Genomic DNA, 21,799 nt, shown 5'->3' with positions numbered 1-21,799 from the left:
TTTTCTTTAAGCTTAATGTGCCTGGTATTTAAGTTGAAAAGAGTCTGGCTATTTTACCCAATGTGTCAATACAGAAGAACTCAATTACCTCTCATGCTCACAGTAATTAAATTTAAAGTTTCTAAAATCAGAAAAGCTTCTAAGGACACTATTAAGATAATCTGAGAAACTGGAAGTGATAATTTCTGAACGATACTAAAGGCAATTCACGCCTTTACCCTTTCTCCCAGTCAACAAACATTATTCTCTTCTTGCTTTCCCCTTCCTACCTTCTGTATTGAGAAAGAAGAAGGAAGGGAGGAAGGAAAGAAGGAGGGAAGGACCGACGGAAGGAGGGAAGGAGAAAAGGAAAAAAAGGCAGGAGGGACGCGACAAGGTAAAACAAAACGAAAACTCTTTTCCCTCCCACCCGCAGCCAGCAGAGGGCGCTGGTGCCACAAGCCGCACAACCGCGGAGCGGCTTAGCCTTCTCTGGGTTCCAACCACCAAGAGCGAGGTACTCTGAGGTTGTCCCTGTTGGGAGTCCGTAGTTGACTTGCTGTCGCTGAGCAACGGGAGAGTGGGCGGGACTTGTCGTTTGCGTTCGTGCGCGCGACCTGCCAGACGGAAGCGGAAGTGTCGGTGGCGCGCGAGTAGGAAGTGGTGATTCCTGGAATAGAGATGGCCGCGCTTGCTCCGCTGCCCCCACTCCCCCCCCAGTTTAAGAGCATACAGCATCATCTGAGGACGGCTCAGGAACATGACAAGCGGGACCCTGTGGTGGCTTATTACTGTGAGTCTTTCCGAGTCGCCGTGTCCCTCTTTATCCTCCAGAACCCACACACCACCCCTTGGTTTTTAAGGCAGGCCCCGCCCCTTCAGCTTAAGACCTGAGCTTTGACCTCTGGCCTTCCCTGGGAACACAGTGGAGCCCCGCCCTTTTCACGGTTTCCCGGGTCTCACGTGCTCCCCCTCCTCCCCTGCCGCAGGCCCCAGAGAGGCAAAACTTAGAAGTTGGTGTTTGCCACCTTTTTAGTCTTGTGCATAAGTATTCCTAAACTGGCTACCTGGGCACTTGAGCTAACACACTGTCTTAAGGTGTTGTGTGTGTACTCAGGAGTGTCTCCTGTATCGAAAATAACCTGGATGGTTAAGTAACGTGTGTTGGAGCTAAAACGAAGCTGTGTCCCAAGGACAGAAAGGATGTGGACAGAAGGAAGGTAGACTAATTGAAAACATAGTAATAAGTGCAGGTTAAGTATGACAACAGGCCAGCCCATTAAAAAACTCATAAATGGTGAAATGGAGACGAGTAGTCTTTGAATTCAAGTAGCCCTTGAATTTGGCCATTTTCCCACCAATGAGAATTTTTTGTCTTGACTTTTTTGAATAATACTTGGGTTTGAGACAATTCGTAGGAATACTGTGTTTGATTGTGACATACAGTCTGCAGTTGGAGAACAGATTAGGTTGTTCAGATTTTTTTCTTTGCAGTAGTTCTATGTAAACTTTAAACTTTAAACTTGACCGCCAATAAAAAGAGTGACCAAGCAACTATAATCTTCTATAAAGGGTTTTTAGCGTTGGAAAAACTCGGTATAATGTGAACATTATAAGGCTGTGAACATTGTAAGGCTCGCTAAAATCTGGTCTGCTGTCTTCCCTGTCCTACTCTAGAACCCCATTTTCATTTCTCAGGTGTACAAGGCCCTTTTAAACCTCCATGTTTTTAGTTCCTTGGAATGTCTGTCTTTTTTTTTTTTTTCCACTTCGCAAACTCATGATTCAAGATCTAACTCCAATGTAATCTCTTCTGTAGGCAGTACGTTGATTACTCTCTAGGCTCTGCTTCATTTTGTTCAAGTCATACAGTATTGTTTTCATTATATATGTTCTTCCAGTTCCTCGAGTAGGGACTATTAATCATTTATTCACCTTGTATTTATTGAGTTTCTTCCTGTGTATCAAGCATTACCAGGTGCTGTGGCTCTAGTTCATGGAGCTTGTAGACGAGTGGGGAAGAGGGGATTAAACAATAAAATGAGCATATTATATGGAATATTAGAAGGTTTTGAAGAAAAATAAAGCAGGGAAAAAGAACAAGGAGTACTAGGAATAGAGTAGACGGGGATGAGGAGGGGATTCCACTTTTAAGGTACTCGGAATACTTCACTGAGTTCATATCTGAGCAAAGACTTGAAAGGAGTGAAAGGCAGGCTTTGCATCTTTGGAAAAGAGTATTCTAAATAGAGGGAGTAACAGATGCAGAAGTCATGAGGCAGGGGCTTGCTTGAAGGAGGATCAAGGAGCCCATTGTAACTGGAATGGTTAGAGGGATGAGAAACGTGATTTGATAAGGTCAAAAAGGTACTTTTTTATAACAGTGAAGTTGGAACCCTTATTTCTGTCTAAAACTAACTGCTATTCATAAGCTCCATATTATATACCTTTGTATATAATAGCCAGGGGCTTTTATTTTCTGTGTCATCGTCCTCTTCCTTCTGCTATTTCTTTTTAAATTTGCCCCAGTTTCCTTTATTTAAAAAATTAAATTTTAAAAAAGCTCTCACTGTGAGACTAACCTCAAATTTAAGCTCTTAATAGTTATTTGTGTTGTCTTTACCTTCCTATCACATAGAGCCTTTTCAGCTCATTGCAGCCTGCTTTTCATCCCCTTTATTTCACTGAAACTGCTCTCTGCAGGGCCATAGACAAACATGTTCATTGCTAAATTCAGTGGTACTTATAAAATATGTTTTGTTATAAAACATATTAAATAACACATACAATGTGTTTATACAGCTTAAGGAATAATAAAATGAACACCAAGGTACCCACCATATTTGAAGTTATTAGACTTTTTAATTTTTGCCAATCTGGTGAGCATGAAATTGAAGCTAAATTTGCAATTCACTGAGTCTTAATGAGGTTGAGCATCTTTTCATATGTTAATTACCATTTGTGATTCCCCTTTGAAATACCTATTTATTGCTTTTGTCCATTTTTTTTATTTCAGTGCTTGTCTTTTCTTTAAGATAATACTCCTTTGTTACATGCATGGCAAATGTCTTCTCCAAGTTCATAGTTTGATTTTTCACTCTATTCATGAAGTCCTTTGGTATTCAAAAGTTCTTAATTTTAAACTATAGCCAATTTATCACTCTTGTATTTTATGTTCTGATTTTCTAGGACTTGATTTCTTTTCATCTGCCTTCTTTAGGATTGACTTTGGCTTCCTGGATTTACAGATGGGTGTCTTTCATAAATTCTGGAGAACTCTCTACTATTAAATCTGTTTAAGTATCCTCTACTGAAATTTTGATTAGACTTGTTGGACTTTTCTCCTTTATTTATCTCAGTGTTTTCATAGTTTGCATCCCTTTGTCTCTCTGTGCTACATTCTGTATAATTTCTTTAGGTCTGTGTTCACCTCCACATATCCTTTTGTATCACTCATTTATTGAGTTTCTGTTTCCCTTTTTTATTTCTGGATGTTTTCTTTTTTTGTTGTTTTTAAATCGGCGTAGCCATTTCTGATAGTCTTTTGTTACTATATTTCTTAAATACTCTTATTTCTTTAAATGCTTTAAAAAGTTTGTTTAAATTTGCTCTCTCATAATTCCTGTAACTGCCATATGTGTGGGTCTGATTTCTGTTGTATAACAGAAGACCGCTCATGGTAACTTGTTATGATTCGTGCTCTACACGTACCAACCAGTGTTCTTCAAACCTCAGTATGAAGGAATTCTACAGGAATTACCTCCGCAATTCTCAACTTCTGTTTCTTCTCTGACAAAGCTCCTTTGATCAGGATAGCAAAGTAGTATGCTACTTCTCTTTTCCCACATCCTGTTCACAAATGCTCTTCAACTTTAAAGAAGAAAAGCATGCTCTCATGTATCATGAGTATTTTTTATGACATACTGCCCTGGGAAGGAGTGTGGAAAACCTTCCAGGGTGTCCAGAAAAAAGGGACAATTCAAATTAATGGTGTAGTGAAGTCTCTGTTAATTAAGGTATTAAGGAGAGCATCCTTTCCTTTCCTGTTTTATATGGAAGAAAATTGGAGCCAAGAATAGACCTTTATTTGAAAATACAGGGCATGGGAAAGGATGTCAAAGCAACATTCTAATTTGGGGAACGAGACAGAACATTTTATAAAAGGGAAGAAAAGGAATTGTCCTTAGATATTAGTAGCCATTGTTTGATCATTTGGGATTTTATCCAGAAGGGTAGAGAGGAACAGTTTGGGACCAGAGTCATGTACAAGAGAGTATGAGAAGGTTTAACTGTGGGGAGGAGGACTTGGAAGAACCACATTGGAAAAGGCTTTTTCCAAAGTCTCTTACACTTACAAATGTATCTGTTGAGGGTAGAGCCTCATGTTAAAACCAGGCTGTGTTGCATTGTTCTGAATTCCCTAAACGTAAGAGTTATGAAATGATCTAACCTTTACATTATGTATTCATTATTTTAAAGAATATCATTCCTGATCTAAGAGAAATGCTGAAGTGGGTAGGGCCTTGTTTCATCCAAGTGACTTAAGGATCTGTGGCTTACTGAAATTTTGGAATTAGAATTCAGATGAAATGAGGTGAAAGCAGACATGGCTTAACATATTTATTCAAATTGGAAAACTATGTGATATTTTTCTGAGAAAGTAAGCCTCCACTGACTGGCTGGTTTGCCATTAACAGCAGGTTTTGCCATCAATATTCTGTGGTAGACATTCTCAAATTAAATGAGTGTAATCATCAGCTCTGAGGTATTTTGTTTTTTGAGAAATACATTTAAAACAAGTGATAAGAGAAATAAGTTTAAATTGGTTTCAAGTGTTTTTGTTTTGTTTTGCTTTGTTTTGTTTTGTTTGCCAGAGGATGTTGAAATGAACAGTATTTCAGTTTTCCTAATCCTGTCAGTGTCTTAGAATAATCCTGTCCCAATGTCATGAAAGAAAATGATGAATCTGTAAGATTTTTTTTGTATTGCTTCACAAAATTGAGAAAATGAATAACTCTAATGAGGGGTGACAAGTACTTTTCTAATTTTAAAACAAATTTTGAGGCTGACCTATGTGAAATGTCAGGTAAGAGATGATTAAAAATAATATTTGATGATAGGTAAGTATATGCTTTTTATAAAATACAGTGCACTGTATTTTATAACTTACCCAGAAGGAATTCAAAGAATTCAGTGATTTTGATGTGATAAAACTTCCATTCTCCTCTGCTGTTTTATGTGAATAAATTTTCTCTCATCTTAAATTTGTCAATATGAAAGTGGGAACAGAAGCTTTGCTCTACTCCTGTTCTGTATGATAGTAAATCATATTGGTTCCTGGATACACAGTTTAGCTCATTGTAAGATGCATTTCCAATAAATTTACCTTCTTTTTAATGATTATTGAAATGTGTAACATTGATATGTTTTGATCAATTATGCATTACAATAATTATGTAATTTTAATGCTTAGAGGAAATCCAGAGGAAAAATTTTAACACTTAGTATCTTATCTCACAGGAAATTTTGGTAAATTTAAACTTCAATTTTTATACATTTTTGTTGTTGTTGTAGAGAAGTATAATCAAGTTAGGATTTTGAGCATACAAATACATTCTTTGTAATAAAATTCATTATGATATGTAAATGGAAATACAGGTTAAAGACAAAATGTATTATTTTTGATGCTTAAAGAAAGAGCTTTGTGTGTTTTAGAATTATATCAAATTGTGTGTTTTAGAATTATATCAAATTGTTATACAGTTGAAAGAATGTTAGAAATTTTAGATGTATGTATTTGATGTACAGAAATTACAGCTTTTATACTTGCTTAAACTGATGAAAAGTGGTAAATAGCAACTTAAAAATGTGTGAAGAGATACATTTTTATAATCTTAGTGTAGTGTTCTAAATTCTTACAGCAAAGAATTTTTGGTAAGGAAAAAAAAATCAAGATTATTTTGCTAAAGTACTTGCTGACTGGTAAAGCTCCATACTATCTTTTAGTTTTAAGGCTCTGTGTACGTTGCTGCTCTTTGCCTAGAATCCCTTGACTTCTTCTTAACCTGGTTAGCTTACTCTTACTGATTCAGTACAAATTACACTTTTTGTAAGCTGCTTTTCATTACCTCATAGGGATGGTTGGAAGTTGTTCTAGTGGGCCTCTCATTTTAATTAAATTGTGTTATAAATACTGATTTGCCTTTTCATCTTCTGGATTCTCCTGGAGGACAGGGAGGTTTTAATATCTTTTTTTCTCTCACCACCTGGCACATAACTGACATTCAGAAATACTTAATGCATGCCATCTCTCTAAATGTTACTATTACTTCACTAGAGTGTAAGCTCTATGAGAGTAAGAAGTATGTCTTATGTTGATGATCGTTGAGTTTCTAACTCTTAATATCTAAGACACAGTGGATGTGTGTAAATTTTGTCTGTTGATTGAATAGATGAACTATATAGTAACTATAGTAATTTATGGCTTTTTAAAATGTTCTAATTACAGTGAGGAAATGTAATGGAAAGAATCTCAGTGCACTGTATTTTATAACTTACCCTACTGTGTTTATAATGAGTTTTAGATGAATTCTCAGTATGTACCCATTGTGCCTCCTCCATTTCAATTATATGATTTCCAAAAATGATTTATCTCTGACCTCATCATTTTTTAATTGTGACCTTAATATTTCTGTATTTCTTTGTTTGGTCTTTTGTTTTCTTTTTAAATCAGGAATGTATGTTAAAATGTGTATCAAATTACTTTTTTTCACCATTTGTGCAAGTGCTAGTGTGCTTATGCTTACTTCTTTGAATTTATTATTGTATTATGTAATAAAAAAATAGTAAATGTCCTCCTCCTTGAAATACCCCTCCATTCCTGGAAAGAATCCGTTAGTTTTTTTTTTTTTAATTATTAATTTGAAGTAATTGTAAAGCCACATGAATTTGTCAGAAAAAGAGAAAGAAGATCATGTGCTTTACCCTGTGTCTTCTAGTAGTAGTAACTTGCAAAACTATACTGAAATATTATGACCAGAAAATATTGACATTGATGAAATCCACCAGTCTTATTCATACTTCCCCAGTTTTATGTTTGTTCCTGTGTGTGTGCTATTTAGTTCTAAACAGTTTATCAAGTATAGGTTCCTATATCACCATAGTCAAGATAGAGAACAGTTCCCCAAGAATCACTTGTTACTTTTTTGTAGCCACACCCATCTTCTTGTCGCCACACCCATCCCTCAACGCTAGGCTACCCCATCCTGGCATTTGGTGTGTCACGGTTTTTTATTTTAGTCTTTCTGATAGTTACATTGATATCATGTCTTTAATTTTATTTACCTGATGGCTACTGAAATTAACATCTTTTCTTGTGTTTATTACTATATGTATATCACCTTCAGCATATTTTCTGGTTTTGTCCCTCCCCCCCTTTTGTGTTTCCTTGGTTTTAATATATTGTAGTTACTAGTCCTTGTTTTGCAAATATTTTCTCCCAGTCTGTGGCTTCTCTTTTGTATTCATAACAGGGTGTCACAGACACAGTTTTAATTTTCGTAATATCCTGTTTATCAGCCTTTCTTTTCTTATGCCGTACTATTGGTATAAACTCTGTATATCATGTATTTTTCTTAATGTCGTAGTCTATTTTTTCCTTTTTTTCTCCTGCAAGAAGAGTTCCTAAGTAATACTGATTCAGCCTTTTTTTTATGTGTTACCATTGTCAGATTTTCAATAACCATATCATGCTAGCTTCCTTAATATTGTTATGAAGGTTCTCATATCTGATGTAGATTAAAACACAGCTTTATCTCTTTTTTTAGATTAAAGAAAAGTAATTGATGAAGCAGAACTTTCTGCTTTTGGGGGGAAATTATTTTTTATATTGATTAGTTTCTTCAATTTGAAATATTTTTGGCCTAGCATGGATATATTAAATAACATTTTCTGGAATATCCCATTTCTGTCAGATGTGAAAATTGATTAGCTAGAAATTACAAATTTTTTAAGAGAGCATGAGCTGGGGGAGGGCCAAGGGAGAAAGAGAGAGAGCAGCAGACTCCCCACAACCCTGAGATTAGGACCTGAGCCAAAATCAAGGTTGGTTACCTAACCGTCTGAGCCACCCAAGTGCCCCAGATTACAAATTCAACCTTTCTCAATTCCCTCATATGTCTCAGTCATTAAATTTTTAGAATTTTACTTGTCTACTCAGTTTCTTTGGTATATTATGGCCTCATTTTATCCCCAGTTACTGACAGAGCTTCCTAGTTTCTACTTCAAACAGATAATCCCTTTAGCTGCTAGGAAGACCTGTTTTAAGTGCTTAGTTTAAAAAAAAAAAGTAAAAGAATAATAGAGTTGTCTAGAAACATTTAGAAATTCTGTATGGCACAAACAGTATTAATTTAAAAAAACATTGCAAGAAAAAATATTTCCAGTAGATGAGACTGGAATCCCTGGTATATAAAACACTCATACAAAACTGTTTTTTAAGAAAGAAGATCCTTGTAGATAAAGGGACAAAGAGCATGTATGTTTAACTACTAAAGGAAGGAATGCTAATTATTAACATTGAGCTTAATTAGTCATGTAAATTAAAATAGGTTACTTTTTTTGGTTGTAAAATTGTAACTCAGTGTAGATGAATATGTGGTGAAATCTCCATTGGCAAGGCTGTGTGACTTGGTACAAACTTATAGAAAGTATTTTGGCAAAATGGAATTGTAGAAGTCTATATAATTCAGTAATTATAGTTTTGGAAAGTTTTTGCTTAGGAAATAATCACAAATATACTGAGAGTTTTATGTGGAGTCCTCTGGATGATTATTTATGCATTTGTGAAAAATGCAAAACAACCAAAATATGTGTCATTGTGGAAATGGTTAATTAAGTTACGGCAGATCTACTGGGTGGAAAGTAATGTAATCAGTAAGAATTACAAGTCATCTTTTGTAACATAGGAAGAAGTTTATTTGAAAATGCAGGATATAAAATTGTATGTATAATATGAATTGAACTTTTTAATATGTATATACTTGGAGAAAAATATTGTGGCTTTTGGGTTCATGGATAGTGTTTTCTTCTGATTGTCTTTTTTGTTTATTTTCTGTTCTCTAAAGTGAACATGTTCCATGTCATAAAAAATGCAAAAACAAAAGCTTTATTAAGGACCGATTCATTTTTAAATCCACCTATTGTTGCTCCATATTATAAGTGCCCTTAGTGATTGGAACCCTGAATCATCTATAGCAGTTCTAATCAAACTGAATTTTACTGTTTCTGGAACCTTGCTCATTCTCTCTTGTCTTTAAGCCTTCCAACATTATATTCCCTGTGCCTTGACAACTGTTTCCTTCCCCACCATCCCCACTCCACTTTATCCTTAGGAACCAGCTTGAATGTTACCTTTTCAGGGAGGCCTTCTCCTAAATTGGAAAAGCGCTTCCTTTTTGTGTCCTCATTGTGTCTTGTAAGACTACCTTAATTGCTTTTCATTTATCTGCTATCTTTTCGGGAGTTTAAACTTCAGACTTGCATACTTCTGGGGGCTTTTTATTTATTGACTGTGCCTTATAGTGCTGGGCCACTGGAGATAGATACATAGTAAAGAAAAGATGCTCAAAAAATGTTTGTTAAATTACCTGGATTTTAAGGCAACAGCGGTCCCTAGAGGGAACTATAGCCACACAGTTGTCACTGAATAAAGAAACCAGACAACTAACATTCATGTAGCTCTCGGCATTTGTAACAGTGCTGTCTTTCAGGATATCTGATTTGAATCCCACTGTCACCCTGGTTCTTCTGTTAGTAAGTAATGGAACCAGGAACCGAATGGCAAATGCTAGATGAGAACTAGTTATATGGAAGATTGTTGACAGTAAGTAGTAATTAGAAAACCAATTATGAAGTGAGTGAGGGTAAAGGACCGAGTCAAACTGACAATGAAAGGGGGGCAGAAAGGCAGTGCAGTAATCTGGTAAGTGAAGAGTAGAAAAGGAGGATAGGCTTGAGTTGCTAACATAACTGAGCAACATGTGTGTCTCTCTCTCTTTTTTTTTTCCTTTAATGAAGCCAGAATATTTTTGAGCCTCTGCTAAATATAGGCACAGTATGATACATATTTTGATTCTGTTAGGTTTGGTGTAGATAAAGCTAAACCCATAAAGATTCTTTCCATTGAGATTTGGTTTAACCAAATGTTTAAACATAGTTTCAAGTGTGATTTTTCAGAGTTTCCTCTAGGGGGTGACAGTGTATAATTATCAGACTGTGAATGAAGGTGTGTAAGTGCTCTTTGAGGGTCATTTGTTTATATAATCACTGGAAAATTAAATACAGTCATTTAGGAAGTTGTAAATACCTATGGCCATTTCAATTCTGAGATATTACAGGACCTACAGTGTAAAATTTTAATTTAGTTTAAAGGCTAAATAATACTGGATTTTTTTAATGGATGTGTTAAGTTAGATTTTAGGATTAATAATCAGTTGCCTATTATTTTTTCTGTAGTTAATCACACAGAAATTGGATCTTTTAAAGCCAAGGAGACAAACTTAACTAAACCAATAAAAGATAAGCAATTTTCCACTTTTTTACTGTTTTCTGAATCTGTGATTAATTGAAGTCCATAGTTCTGTTGTCTCAGTAATTATTTTTTATTATAGGCTGACTCAGGATACTTTACTATAGCAGTGACAGGTTAATAATGGAAACACAAAAGATTAAGATACCTGATTTATCCGTTAACAATCCATTTATTTACCTTATATTTGTTTTTGCAGACATGCTGGGATCATGAGTTCTGTTTTGTAAAAAATGGTCATTTTAATAGTTAATCCTATTTTTGAGTAAAGTAAATGAGTTTTTAAGACTCTCAGCCTGTCCCTAAGGTTAAAGGGACAGGATCAGTGGTGTCAAGTAATTCGGCCTTCACTGTCATTATCTTTCTTTGGCAGCCATGCAGATTTAAAGCATCTTTGGTAAGGTTCATTTTTTATGACAATTATGTTTGACATTCAAAGTGAAAACTGACTCTCTGGCAGCATGTTGCTATATGAGAGGTTTCGTTGCTTAAGTTCCTGCTTTCATTCAGTCTGTCATTTATCTTTCTATGGCTTGTTTTTTGGTTGTTAGATGTTTTTGAACCTTAGTTACTGCTTCTCTTTGGAAGCAATTCAGATTCTGTTGTGCCTCCACTGTGGGCTTATTAGATATTCCTCTTTGTTTTATTTTTTTAGTGGTTGCTTTAGCATTCATGTTAACTTATCATAACCTGTCATCATATAACATAACACCTCACATTCAACATAAAAACTTGATTTTCTTTTTCCTCTCCTGTCCTTTGGCTATCATTGTCACACATTTTACTTATCAGTATGTCATAAGCCCATAAGCCCTAATCTACGTTTTAATTTCTTTAGTTGTCATTTTTTAAAAGAAATTTATAAAATGAAATAAAATTTGAAATATTTTCCCACATAATCTGGTATCATTTTTCTGTCCTGTTGAAGAGCTTTGTAAGTGAATTCTTGATTCACTAGAATCAAGTGAGTTCTTTCAATTTCTCTTGTTTGAAACAAGCTTTATTTCTTACTTATTTTCGAAAGATAGTTTTGCTGGGTAAAGAGTTTTAATTTTTCTGTTTTATATTTTTCTTCAGCATTTTTTTCTTTTCTTTCTGTTTTTTGATATTTTTTCCTCACTGAGACTCTGATCTTCTATTTCTTTTCAATCCTTTTTTTTCCCTGCTTTGAGTAGTTTCTGTTGCTACATTCTGAAATCAGTCTTTTGTGGTATCCTGTCCAGTCAGTTTTTCATTTCAGAAATTTTTCATATCCAGACATTCCATTTGTGTTCCTTTGTTTTTGTTTTTTTTTTGTTGTTGTTGTTGTTGTTTTTTAAGATTTTATTTATTTGACAGATGGAGATCACAAGTAGGAAGAGAGGCAGGCAGAGAGAGGAAGGGAAGCAGGCTCCCTGCTGAGCAGAGAGCCCAATGCCAGCCTGATCCCAGGACTCTGGGATCATGACCTGAGCCAAAGGCAGAGGCTTTAAACCACTGAGCCACTCAGGCGCCCCATTTGTGTTCCTTTGTGCACGTTTTGTTTCTCTCCTCATTTTATTCATGGTTTCCATTAAATACTTGTTCATGATTTCCAAGTGATTTAATGTCACTGCTGTTTCTGTCATTTTGTCATTGTTCAGTCTTAATTGGGCTGTTCACATTCTCCTCCTTATTTGCCATCTATAGTAATTTTTGACTGGTTGCAGGACATAGTGAAGTTTAAGTTCTTGAATGTCTGGATATTATGGCCTTTGACCACATTTGATCTGGCCAACAATTAAGTTAGTTGCAGTTAAGTGTGATATGTTTGTGTCTTTGTTTTTAGTTTTGGGGAAAGTCTAAAGTAGATTTAAGGATGGGGTAATCTTCTACTACCAAAGCATACCCTACCATTTGGGGTCTCTACTGAATATCTTGGGTAGGCATTTAGAACTCTTCACCCTGGTTGCAACTTAAATGCGTCCCAGCTTTGGGGACGGTCCAGCTCACAACTTCCACTCACTCTGTCTAACTTCGTGGAGTTCTGATCTACGTGTGCATCTTGTAGTATTCAGTTTAGCCTCTAGTTTATCTCTGTTTGGGATGTCTCTTTTGCGTGGCTTCTCTTCTTCAGAACTCTGCCCCTCCACTTAAAGCTCCTTTAGTCATTCTAAGCTTTAGTCTGTTTTCTCAGCTCTACTGATCTATATTCTCTTTGAGGTATGTAGCAGCAGGAGTTTAGAATGTGCCTCCAGGAAGAATGCTGGACTGATCATTGGTGTAGTCATCTCATTTGTTTCCTTTCTCCTGGTGTCATAGTCTTCCCATCTATTTCTATTTGTGAAAAAGTGGTTCATACATTTTGTCTAGTTTTTTGTTGTTTATGGTGGAATGTCAAGTCTAGTTATTCCATCATGGCCAGAATTAGAATCTGGTCTCATTTTAGTAATCAAGTAGTCACTTTGCTTTTGCTCTGTACCAGCATAATCTTTTAGTAAGAATTCAGGAATAGCTCACTTTTTCTTAAAGCTACTATATTACGACAGGAGCTCCAAAAATAGTTGTTTAATGAAGGAATGAGCAATGTAAATATCTTCTGTTAGTAGATACTCATTCACAGTTTACTTTTTATCTTTGATTCAGAAGTCCCTTCACAAAAGCTAATACTAACCATAGAGTAAGTATTTACAGTATGCTTATGAATAGAGTAGTATTTTCAGTTCTGTTTGTTGGAATAAAGTCTTTTAAACATAAGTTGAAATTATAATGATTCCTATTTGAGTGCCTTGTTTATTTAACCTATCAAAGCATCTCTCTTCATAATTGCTTCTATATATCTTTTTTGCGTGTTTATAGCTTGCATTTCATAGTTTTATATTTCTTACGTATAAGCAAGGATGTGTTAGAATGTTAATGTTTAGATTTTATGGAACTTCGAATTATACATACCTTCAGGATTAGAAAATATTTATCTCCTAAATGCCTCACATTAAATTAAAGTTAGGTTGGAAAGTATTTAATCCTTTTGCAAATGTGCCTCATTACTCATCTTCAAATAACATTTATTCATAAAAATAAACACATTTCCTTGATGAAATAAATCAAATATATTTTCTTATAGAAGATTTTAGCTACATATTTATTCTGTTTTAGTAGGTAATTTTCCATGTTAGACATTAATTTTTCATCATCCTCCTGCTGCTACAGTGAATTAGCACAGTGTCTTGAGCTCTATATGAAAGTGATTCTTTTTTTCCATCCTTTATGGCAGAAAGATCTTCTGGTGTACTTACTAATTTTTACAAGTAGATTTAAGGCATTTTTGCTTTTATTAATATTAAAAATATATCAGAAGATAATTTTCTGTATTTAATAAGTAAACCACATGAGATACTAAAAAACTGTTACAGCCATGCCATTTTCATCCTAAATATTTCCAATTCTGAGGTGATTTCTTCCCAGTTCTTCAATTAAAGGTGTTATGTAATAATGTCCTAGTAATTGCAAAGACCTAAATATGCATGTAAACCAAGAAAGAAAATGTATGTGGGTGAAACCAGTTAACTATATTATCATTACATTGTATTTCAGGTAATAGCCATCTGTATTAAGGTAACATTTAAAGGATGGGAGCTGAGCCTTGTTTTTATTTGTGTTGTGAGGGAGAATAATAATGGCTGTGGTGATATGAATTGGGAATAATTTGATTTTTGCTTCAAAGTAGATGTAGATAGTCTCCATTTGTATTGTAAACAATAGAAGTAGTTAAAAATGATAAATAGAAACCGAGAATTGTACTTTTTTTTACATGTGAATAAGTCACTTAAATCACTTTCTCATGGTAGCAAGAAATAGTGCCTGATTAATTTCTGTAGTCCTAGATGGCTTCCACTAAAGCCAATGTGATCCTAATAATTGGGCTCATTTTTTCAACCTGTCTGTGCTGAATAGCCATTTATCTCCAAAGTTGGTTCACCAGTTACACTCAACAACCTACACTCCATGGACTGTAGGATGCATACAGTATTCACTACTCTGTTAGGAAGATAGGAAAAAGACCTCCTAGGAACATGAAACTGTACTGTTTCTTCACATTATTATGACATCCTGCTGACTAACAGTATATATAGGTAGTGAATAATTAATTAACGTCCATCAAATTTCCTGTGCTTGTTTCTGGGTGAGGTGGTTGTTTAAAGAGATTGATGTATGTTTGAAATAGTCATTTGGGAGGTTGGGAAGGCAAGCATTAAGCTCATTTGAGGTTGATAATTATGATATTTATAATGGTGCTCATCTGCCAGTGGTCTCTATTGCTTATATATAGGCATAGAGAAAGAGGATAGATGGGTTTAAATAATGAGTGTCCTTTTGCCAGAGGAACATAGTAAAGAAAAACTTAAGGGGTAAGGGCAGTAAAGTTCTAGAAAAATATAAAATCAAAGCTGGTTGCAGAGGTAAGTTAAAGGAGAAAAGACTGATCGCAATAAAGAAATAGACACCAGTGAACTGGCCACCTGTTGTAACAGGCATAGTTTCAAGTTGGAAAAAATGAAAATTGTGTTTAGATTTGATGCTTAATATACTGATTTGGGAAGTAGAGCAATTTGAGATTGTGATTTAATCATGGAGTGAGTGGCTTGTATGGGAGAGTACATACAATTATTAGGGTCAGCAAGAATTGAGAACATTGTTTTGTGTATTAATTTGGATTAGATTTGCTTTCTTATTGCTGAAAATCCAAAATAACAATAGCTAAGTCAGGTAAGAACTCCCTCATTTAAAACAAAGTCTGATGTTGGCAGTACCCAAAACGTGTCAATCCCACGAAGTCATCAGGGACCCAAGTACTTTGCAATTTCAGATGTACAGGCAAACACATGATTACCATTTCCAAGGTTGCCTTGCGGTCTAAGTTGTCTACTAGTGTTTCAGTCACACCATGTCTATTTTAGGCATCAGGAAGAAGAGGGAAAGGGTCAGTAAGATCTTTCCCTTGCTGTCATTTCCCCTTTAAGATTACTTCCAGAATTCTCTCCCAACAACTTCTGATAACATGGTATCAGTCTTAGTTGAATGGCCATATCTGGCTTTGAATAATATTGGGAAATGTACTATTTTGGCTAGGTACATTACAGCCCCCTTAATAGTGTAGGGGTCTCATTAGCAAAGAAGGTAGGAAGAAAGAATGTGGGCAGTTAGTAGTCTCTGCCACAAGTATCAATTATCCATGCAAACAGCAAATTTTCAAGATGGTGGAAAAATAAGGAAGGACCCTGAGGTTCTCGGTCAGTTACAAGCATTAACAAGATCAGGTAGAAGAGAGGGGCTTGAGCTTTAGACCAGTGTGTTTAGAAGATACTGAGAGAAAGTAAGTAGCAATGGGATGCAAAGAAAAAAACAGTCATGCTTGTCAATCCTGATGTAGAAAGAATATAAGAGGATTGCTTCCAGTGGTGTCTAGGGTTTAGTTAAGGCAGAGGGAGAAGGAATCTGAGGAGATGCACAGGATTTTGCTGATTATAAAGCAGTAATTCCAGGGATTATGGTAAAAGAATGGGGCCCTGTAGAAGAGGTATGGGCTAGGTTGGGATAAGAAAATATAGTTTATAGATGAGAGGAGAAAGGATGTAATGAGTAGTGATTTTTAACCTTATCACCTATCCATATGAGTTAAAGAAATGAATCTCTAATTATGTAAATGTACAAATACTCTATTATAAAAGTACTACCTGTATTATTAAAGATGCAAAAACAGAAATTTTTTAAAGAATAATTAACAATTATCAGTAGAAATGCTGATTTTCTCTCCTACACTCTAGTGAGTTATCTTGCCAATCCCTTGGTCCCAAAGGCCGCAGTTTCAATATAGCATAGGGTAGGGACTCTGTTAGGGGAAATATGAGCAACCTGGCATGGAATTGATCCCTACTCTGAAGCAGAAGCTTTCCTCTTAAAAATACGAGCAAGACCACATAAAATTCTTGATAAATTTTTGGTAATACAGCAAGACATAGCAGAGTAAATTTGGAGGAAGAAAAAGTGAATTACCAATTAAGAGATACTATCATGTGCTAGAGGTAGCATTTGATCTGTGATCTCAGCAAATCAAATAACCAGGAAACATATAAAGGAAAAATATACACTGGGTGGCTCAGACAGTTAAGTATCGGACTCTTTATTTCATCACAGGTCATGATCTCAGGGTCATGGGATCAAGTCCGACATTGGGTTCCGTGCTCAGTGCATAGTTTACTTGTCCTGCTGTTTCTGCTACTCCCCCCCGCCTTGCATGTGCACACTCTCTTTTTCTCTTTTCTCTCAAATAGTCTTTTTAAAAATGATTTTTTAAAAGGTGAAAATATATTAAAGAGGGAACCACAAAACCATGAGAGAAAGGTTGCATCATTTTTTGTGTATTTCAGATAGGTGCCAGTAACTTGTGGAGGAGAGGAAATGCACGTTAGAGTTAAACTTGAAAAATTAAAACCATGGGGAAAACTAGAAAAATCATGTAACTGAATATCTAGCCCCTTCAAGGTAAAAGAACTTTTCCAAGCTTGGAATTTACGGGGTGGGGGGGAGAGGAAAGGAAATAATAGCTTTGAGAACATAGATATTTCATGTCTCTGTGTTTTAAAACAGCATTCAGAAATTGAAAGATGGCATGATATATGCAGCCAGTATGTTTGCTTTCAAAAGAGCTCATTTGATTCACTGTTGAAGAAGAAATGCAACAAAAACACTGGGAGAAGAAACCTGAACAGCTCACAAAGAAGAAGTGTTAAGGAGTTCAGTCAGTTACAAGAACAAAAGGAGCTAAGACAGGCACAGAGCTTAAACAGCTCAAAAGATATGTGACTGGTTTAAAAGGAGAGAGCGGTTCAGCCATGCTTTAGGAGCTATGGGGGGGTGGGGTTGGGGGCGGGGAGATGATTAAAACCTTAGAGACAAATGGGTAAAGGACGCAGCCATGTTGCTTAAAGAAATATATATATGACTGGTTAAAAGTAGAAGAAAGAAAAAGAAAATTTGGTCACATTTGGTATCAAAGCAAGAGACATTTAAAATGAGCTTTTTTTTTTTTTTTTTTTTTGGTTTGTTTTTTTAGATTAGAATTTGGTTTTGGGTCACAGTGATGCCCAGTGCTGGCTGTTGTGTAGAGAAAACAAAAGCACCTTGCTATTTATACTCTGTGGCAATGTAAATCTGTACAGTACTTTTGGAACTCCTTTTTTTCCCTCTTGTTAATAACTACATGGATCGTGCTCTCTTCGGCAGCACATATACTAAAAAATAACTAGATGGATCAAACCCTGAAATTTGATAACGTGAAAATAAATGCATTAACAAATTAAACACCAAACTCTGTAATAGGAGATAGTCCTAAAAGCAAGACTAAGTATTTAAAAAGTAGTTTCTTCAGATAAAGCTTTTAAAATTAAAAACACAATAAATAACTGTATATCATGTGTATCTTAATACATTCTTAAAGAAGATATCATTGAGTAGCCTTAATTGAATTGGAAATCTTGAGAGTACTTAACAGATACCCAAACTATGTTTTAAAGCTCTAGTAAATAAAGCAGTGATAGGCCAGTAGACTAATGAAGCAGGATAGACAATATACAGAATTGGGCCTTTTTATCCCATGGAAGCTTAATATATGATAATGAATGATAAAAGTGGCATTTAAATCAGTGGGGCAGAATGAGCTATTCTTTCATCCTTCTTTATCTATGCAGAAAATGTTTATCGAAGGCCAAGCACTATCCTACATGCCAAGGGTACATCAACAAACCAAATAGACTGAAATTGCCATCATCACAGAGTTTAAATTTGAGTTGAAGTAGAGACGGTGGATTAATAAGTAGAAGATGATTACGTGCTGAAAGAAAAATAAAGCAGGGAAGGGTGATGGTGTTCATAAGATGCCATCTGAGGGGAGAAACATATCCCTCCTTTATACTGTGTAAAGAACTGCCACAAGACAGTTTGTTGAAAAGCAAACAACCAAATAGAAATTTGGCACATTTTTTTTTCTTTTGTTTTGATAGCTACTAATTCAAGAAGGTGGATATAGAGCTATCCAGTAAATATGCAGTACTTTTTTAGTAGTGAAAATGAAATATCACGTAAAATCTTGACACTGATAAGTTCGATACTGCCAGGCTTTTTTGTTTGTTTGCTTTTGTGGGTTTGAGGAAATGGTGCTTGCATATGTTGGAACTATAACTGTATTTTGGTAATCTGTTTGGAGGACAGTTTAAGAGTAGCTCTCAAAGATGAAAAAGATACATGTATATGACCTGGGTATTCCATTTCTTGGTTATTTGCCTCAGGGAACTCTTGAATGCAAGCACAAGAAGGTATGGTAACAAGATTTGTAGTAATGAACATCTGGGAACCACCTAAATGTGCTTTCATTAGAATGATATATCCATAGTGCTGTCACAGATTTCCAGGACATATTTGGAGAATATAAGAGTAAATTACAAGTGGTTTATGTACACACCAATGATAAAGACCAGACCTTTCACTGCTCCGGTCACTGGAAAAGCTATTAAGATCATGGTGTCATGGAGTTGGTTTTTTTGTTTTGTTTTTAGGTTTAGCCTTATCTCTAATGTTTTTATTAACTTTTTAAAAAGGGTGTGTATTTTTTTTTGTTTGTTTATATACAAGTAACTTAAACAGTTCTCCCTGTTAGCCTCAACTCAAGTTATGTTTCCCAGTGTTCTAGCTCATATTATATATTTTGTTAGTATCACTTTTGGGCACTTGGTGAGTGCTCTTGTACATGTGATTTTTCTGGTTGCCTTAACTTCCCAATTAAATTACAGGTCTTTTTAACAGCTTAGGACCTAGTCTTTTTTTCTCTTCTCCTTCTCCTTCCCTCCTTTCTTTCTAACATAGTGCCAAAAGAGAAGACTTTACTTGATTTAAAAAAAATTGCTATTATCATGGATCTGTTACATTCTTTGGATAATATTTGTGTGTTCTTTATTTTTGTAAATAAGATCCATAATAAATCAGTTTTATTGCTAAAGTTTATTTTTCCAAAGTTTATTTTTAAAGTTTTATTTCCAAATTCACTTAGATTTTAAATTATTTATTATGAAGAATGTATATTTTAAACATTCACTAATGGAAATTGTTCAGGTCATCTCATTTTTCTTTTCTTTGTAGGTCGTTTATATGCAATGCAAACTGGAATGAAGATTGATAGTAAAACTCCTGACTGTCGTAAATTTTTATCAAAGCTGATGGATCAATTAGAAGCTGTAAGTTAAACACTGATCATTTATTTTCTGATTGTTTTAAGTGGCATTTTATTACATTCGTTTATGTGTATTTTGCCATTTTATAATTTTTTTTTATTTTTAAGATTTTTTATTTTTAAGATTTTTTAATTTTTATTTATTTATTTGAGAGAGAGACAGTGAGAGAGAGCATGAGCGAGGAGAAGGTCAGAGAGAGAAGCAGACTCCCCGTGGAGCTGGGAGCCCGATGCGGGACTCGATCCCGGGACTCCAGGATCATGACCTGAGCCGAAGGCAGTCGTCCAACCAACTGAGCCACCCAGGCGTCCCGTCATTTTAGTTCTTCCTCTTGGCAGCCATCAAGTAATGTCATTACAGCTGAGGAAAAACTAGACACACTTTTTTTTTTTCTCTCAAAGATTTTATTCATTTATTTGACAGAGAAAGAGAACACAAGCAGGGGAGCAGCAGGCAGAGGGAGAGGAAGAAACAGACTCACCCCAACCAAAGCAGGGAGCCTGACACGGGGCTTGAGCCCAGGACCCAGGATCATGACCTGAGCCAAAGGCAGACACTCAATCAACTGAGCCACCTAAGCGACCTGACTCAATTTTTTTCATTCATATCTTACTGCTAAGGGAGTTGTAAGTTGTATAAAGTAGATTTCTATATCTTGTTATTGTAGGTGACCTTCAAGTCATTCTTTCATAAGTGACAAACCCTTTCTAATCTACTTCATACAGTTACATGGATTATTGATTTGGGAATTCTTAAATTGCTCCTACAATAATGAAATGGACTACTTATTTAGTGAAGGACAACGAAGGAAATAGTATCAATTGCCTATAGTCTCTTTGTCTCACTCTTGGTACCAGGAGAAGATAGTTTTATGGTCCAGGCATTCTTCCCTGCTAGTAGAAATGTGGTAGGTGACTAATGGATGAGTCATCTTCTTGAACCATGATATAATTTCACAGGTCGTATAGAAGTACCAATCCAGGGAAGATTGAATGAGTTGAATTGGGTATCAGTGCAAGAAGACAGGAGTGGCTGTGCCAATTCAACTTAATCAGGACTCCACCCTGTGCCTCCCTTGCCCAGCTGTCCTGGCTTTTCTTTTAACAGTGTCAGGGTCTACTTCTGGTAATTTATGTCTTCAGAGGCTGTTATATTAATACCTGCAGCCTTTTATTTACTTAGTTATATGACCTGCTCAAGAGAATTAGAAACCTAAATATTTGACTAGTTGCATTATTTTTTGTAGAGAGAATTTTAGATATTTTAAAAATCAGAGCATTTATAATAGTCATCCCAGAGCTTTTACAAATGTTGAAAGTTACTCAGATCAAAACCTAATTACATTAAATAGCCCTAGGCAGTAGGGTTGTAACTTGGTTAGGTATGGGTATCTGGCTTTCTGACCCAGAGTCCCTGTCATTGCTACTGTTAACCACCCATTGGATCTAGTGGCGCCACTGATGGGAATCCCGCTGCCCTTGAAGCCTGTCCGTCCTTCTACTTCTAAAGTGGTTTCTGTAGATACAGGAAAAAATTGAGTATTCTTTTTTTGAAGATGAGGTTAGGGAGAAGAATGTGTCTCATGCATAGCAGTACATTTATAAAATCATATTGCTAACAGACTTTGTATAGAATACCTCTTTATTAATTTCACAACATAACAGCAATAACTAAATTATCTTATGGATAAAACAGAAATCAGAATAGTTCTTTATAATAAGCAAAATATAAAATCACATTTGTAAAGGGACTCAGCAAGAGTTTATTATTATCTAAATTAAATAACAGGTAGAATAAATCTATTCTATGGTGAGTCTGTCCCATCTGCCTGTGCTGTAATGTTTAGAATACAGTTGGAAAACTGAGTGTATGTTTTTCCTGCCAGATATTTCATGTTGAAGATGAGGTAAAGTACATATTTCCAGTTTTTTTCTAGAATTAAATGTACAATTAAAACATTTCATAACATGGATATAATAAACTAGTGTTA

The 21,799-nt window shown here is 35.3% G+C and overlaps 1 protein-coding gene across 1 annotated transcript in view; it reads left to right on the top strand.

The window, feature by feature from the left end:
* Nucleotides 1-609: 609 nt before the first annotated feature.
* Nucleotides 610-21,799, top strand: part of VTA1 (vesicle trafficking 1) — a 67,671-nt gene continuing 46,481 nt past the window's right edge. Inside the window, exons 1-2 of the mRNA XM_059177400.1 lie at nucleotides 610-772; nucleotides 19,718-19,812. Of these exons, the coding sequence (XP_059033383.1) occupies nucleotides 661-772; nucleotides 19,718-19,812 (207 nt within the window). The 5' untranslated portion in view covers nucleotides 610-660. The remainder of the gene's footprint in view (nucleotides 773-19,717; nucleotides 19,813-21,799) is intronic.

The sequence above is a fragment of the Mustela lutreola genome, chromosome 6 (assembly GCF_030435805.1).
Source record: "Mustela lutreola isolate mMusLut2 chromosome 6, mMusLut2.pri, whole genome shotgun sequence".
Classification (NCBI taxonomy): Eukaryota; Metazoa; Chordata; class Mammalia; order Carnivora; family Mustelidae; genus Mustela; species Mustela lutreola.
Note: the sequence above shows the minus strand (reverse complement) of the source record. Positions and strands in the feature narration are given on the sequence as shown.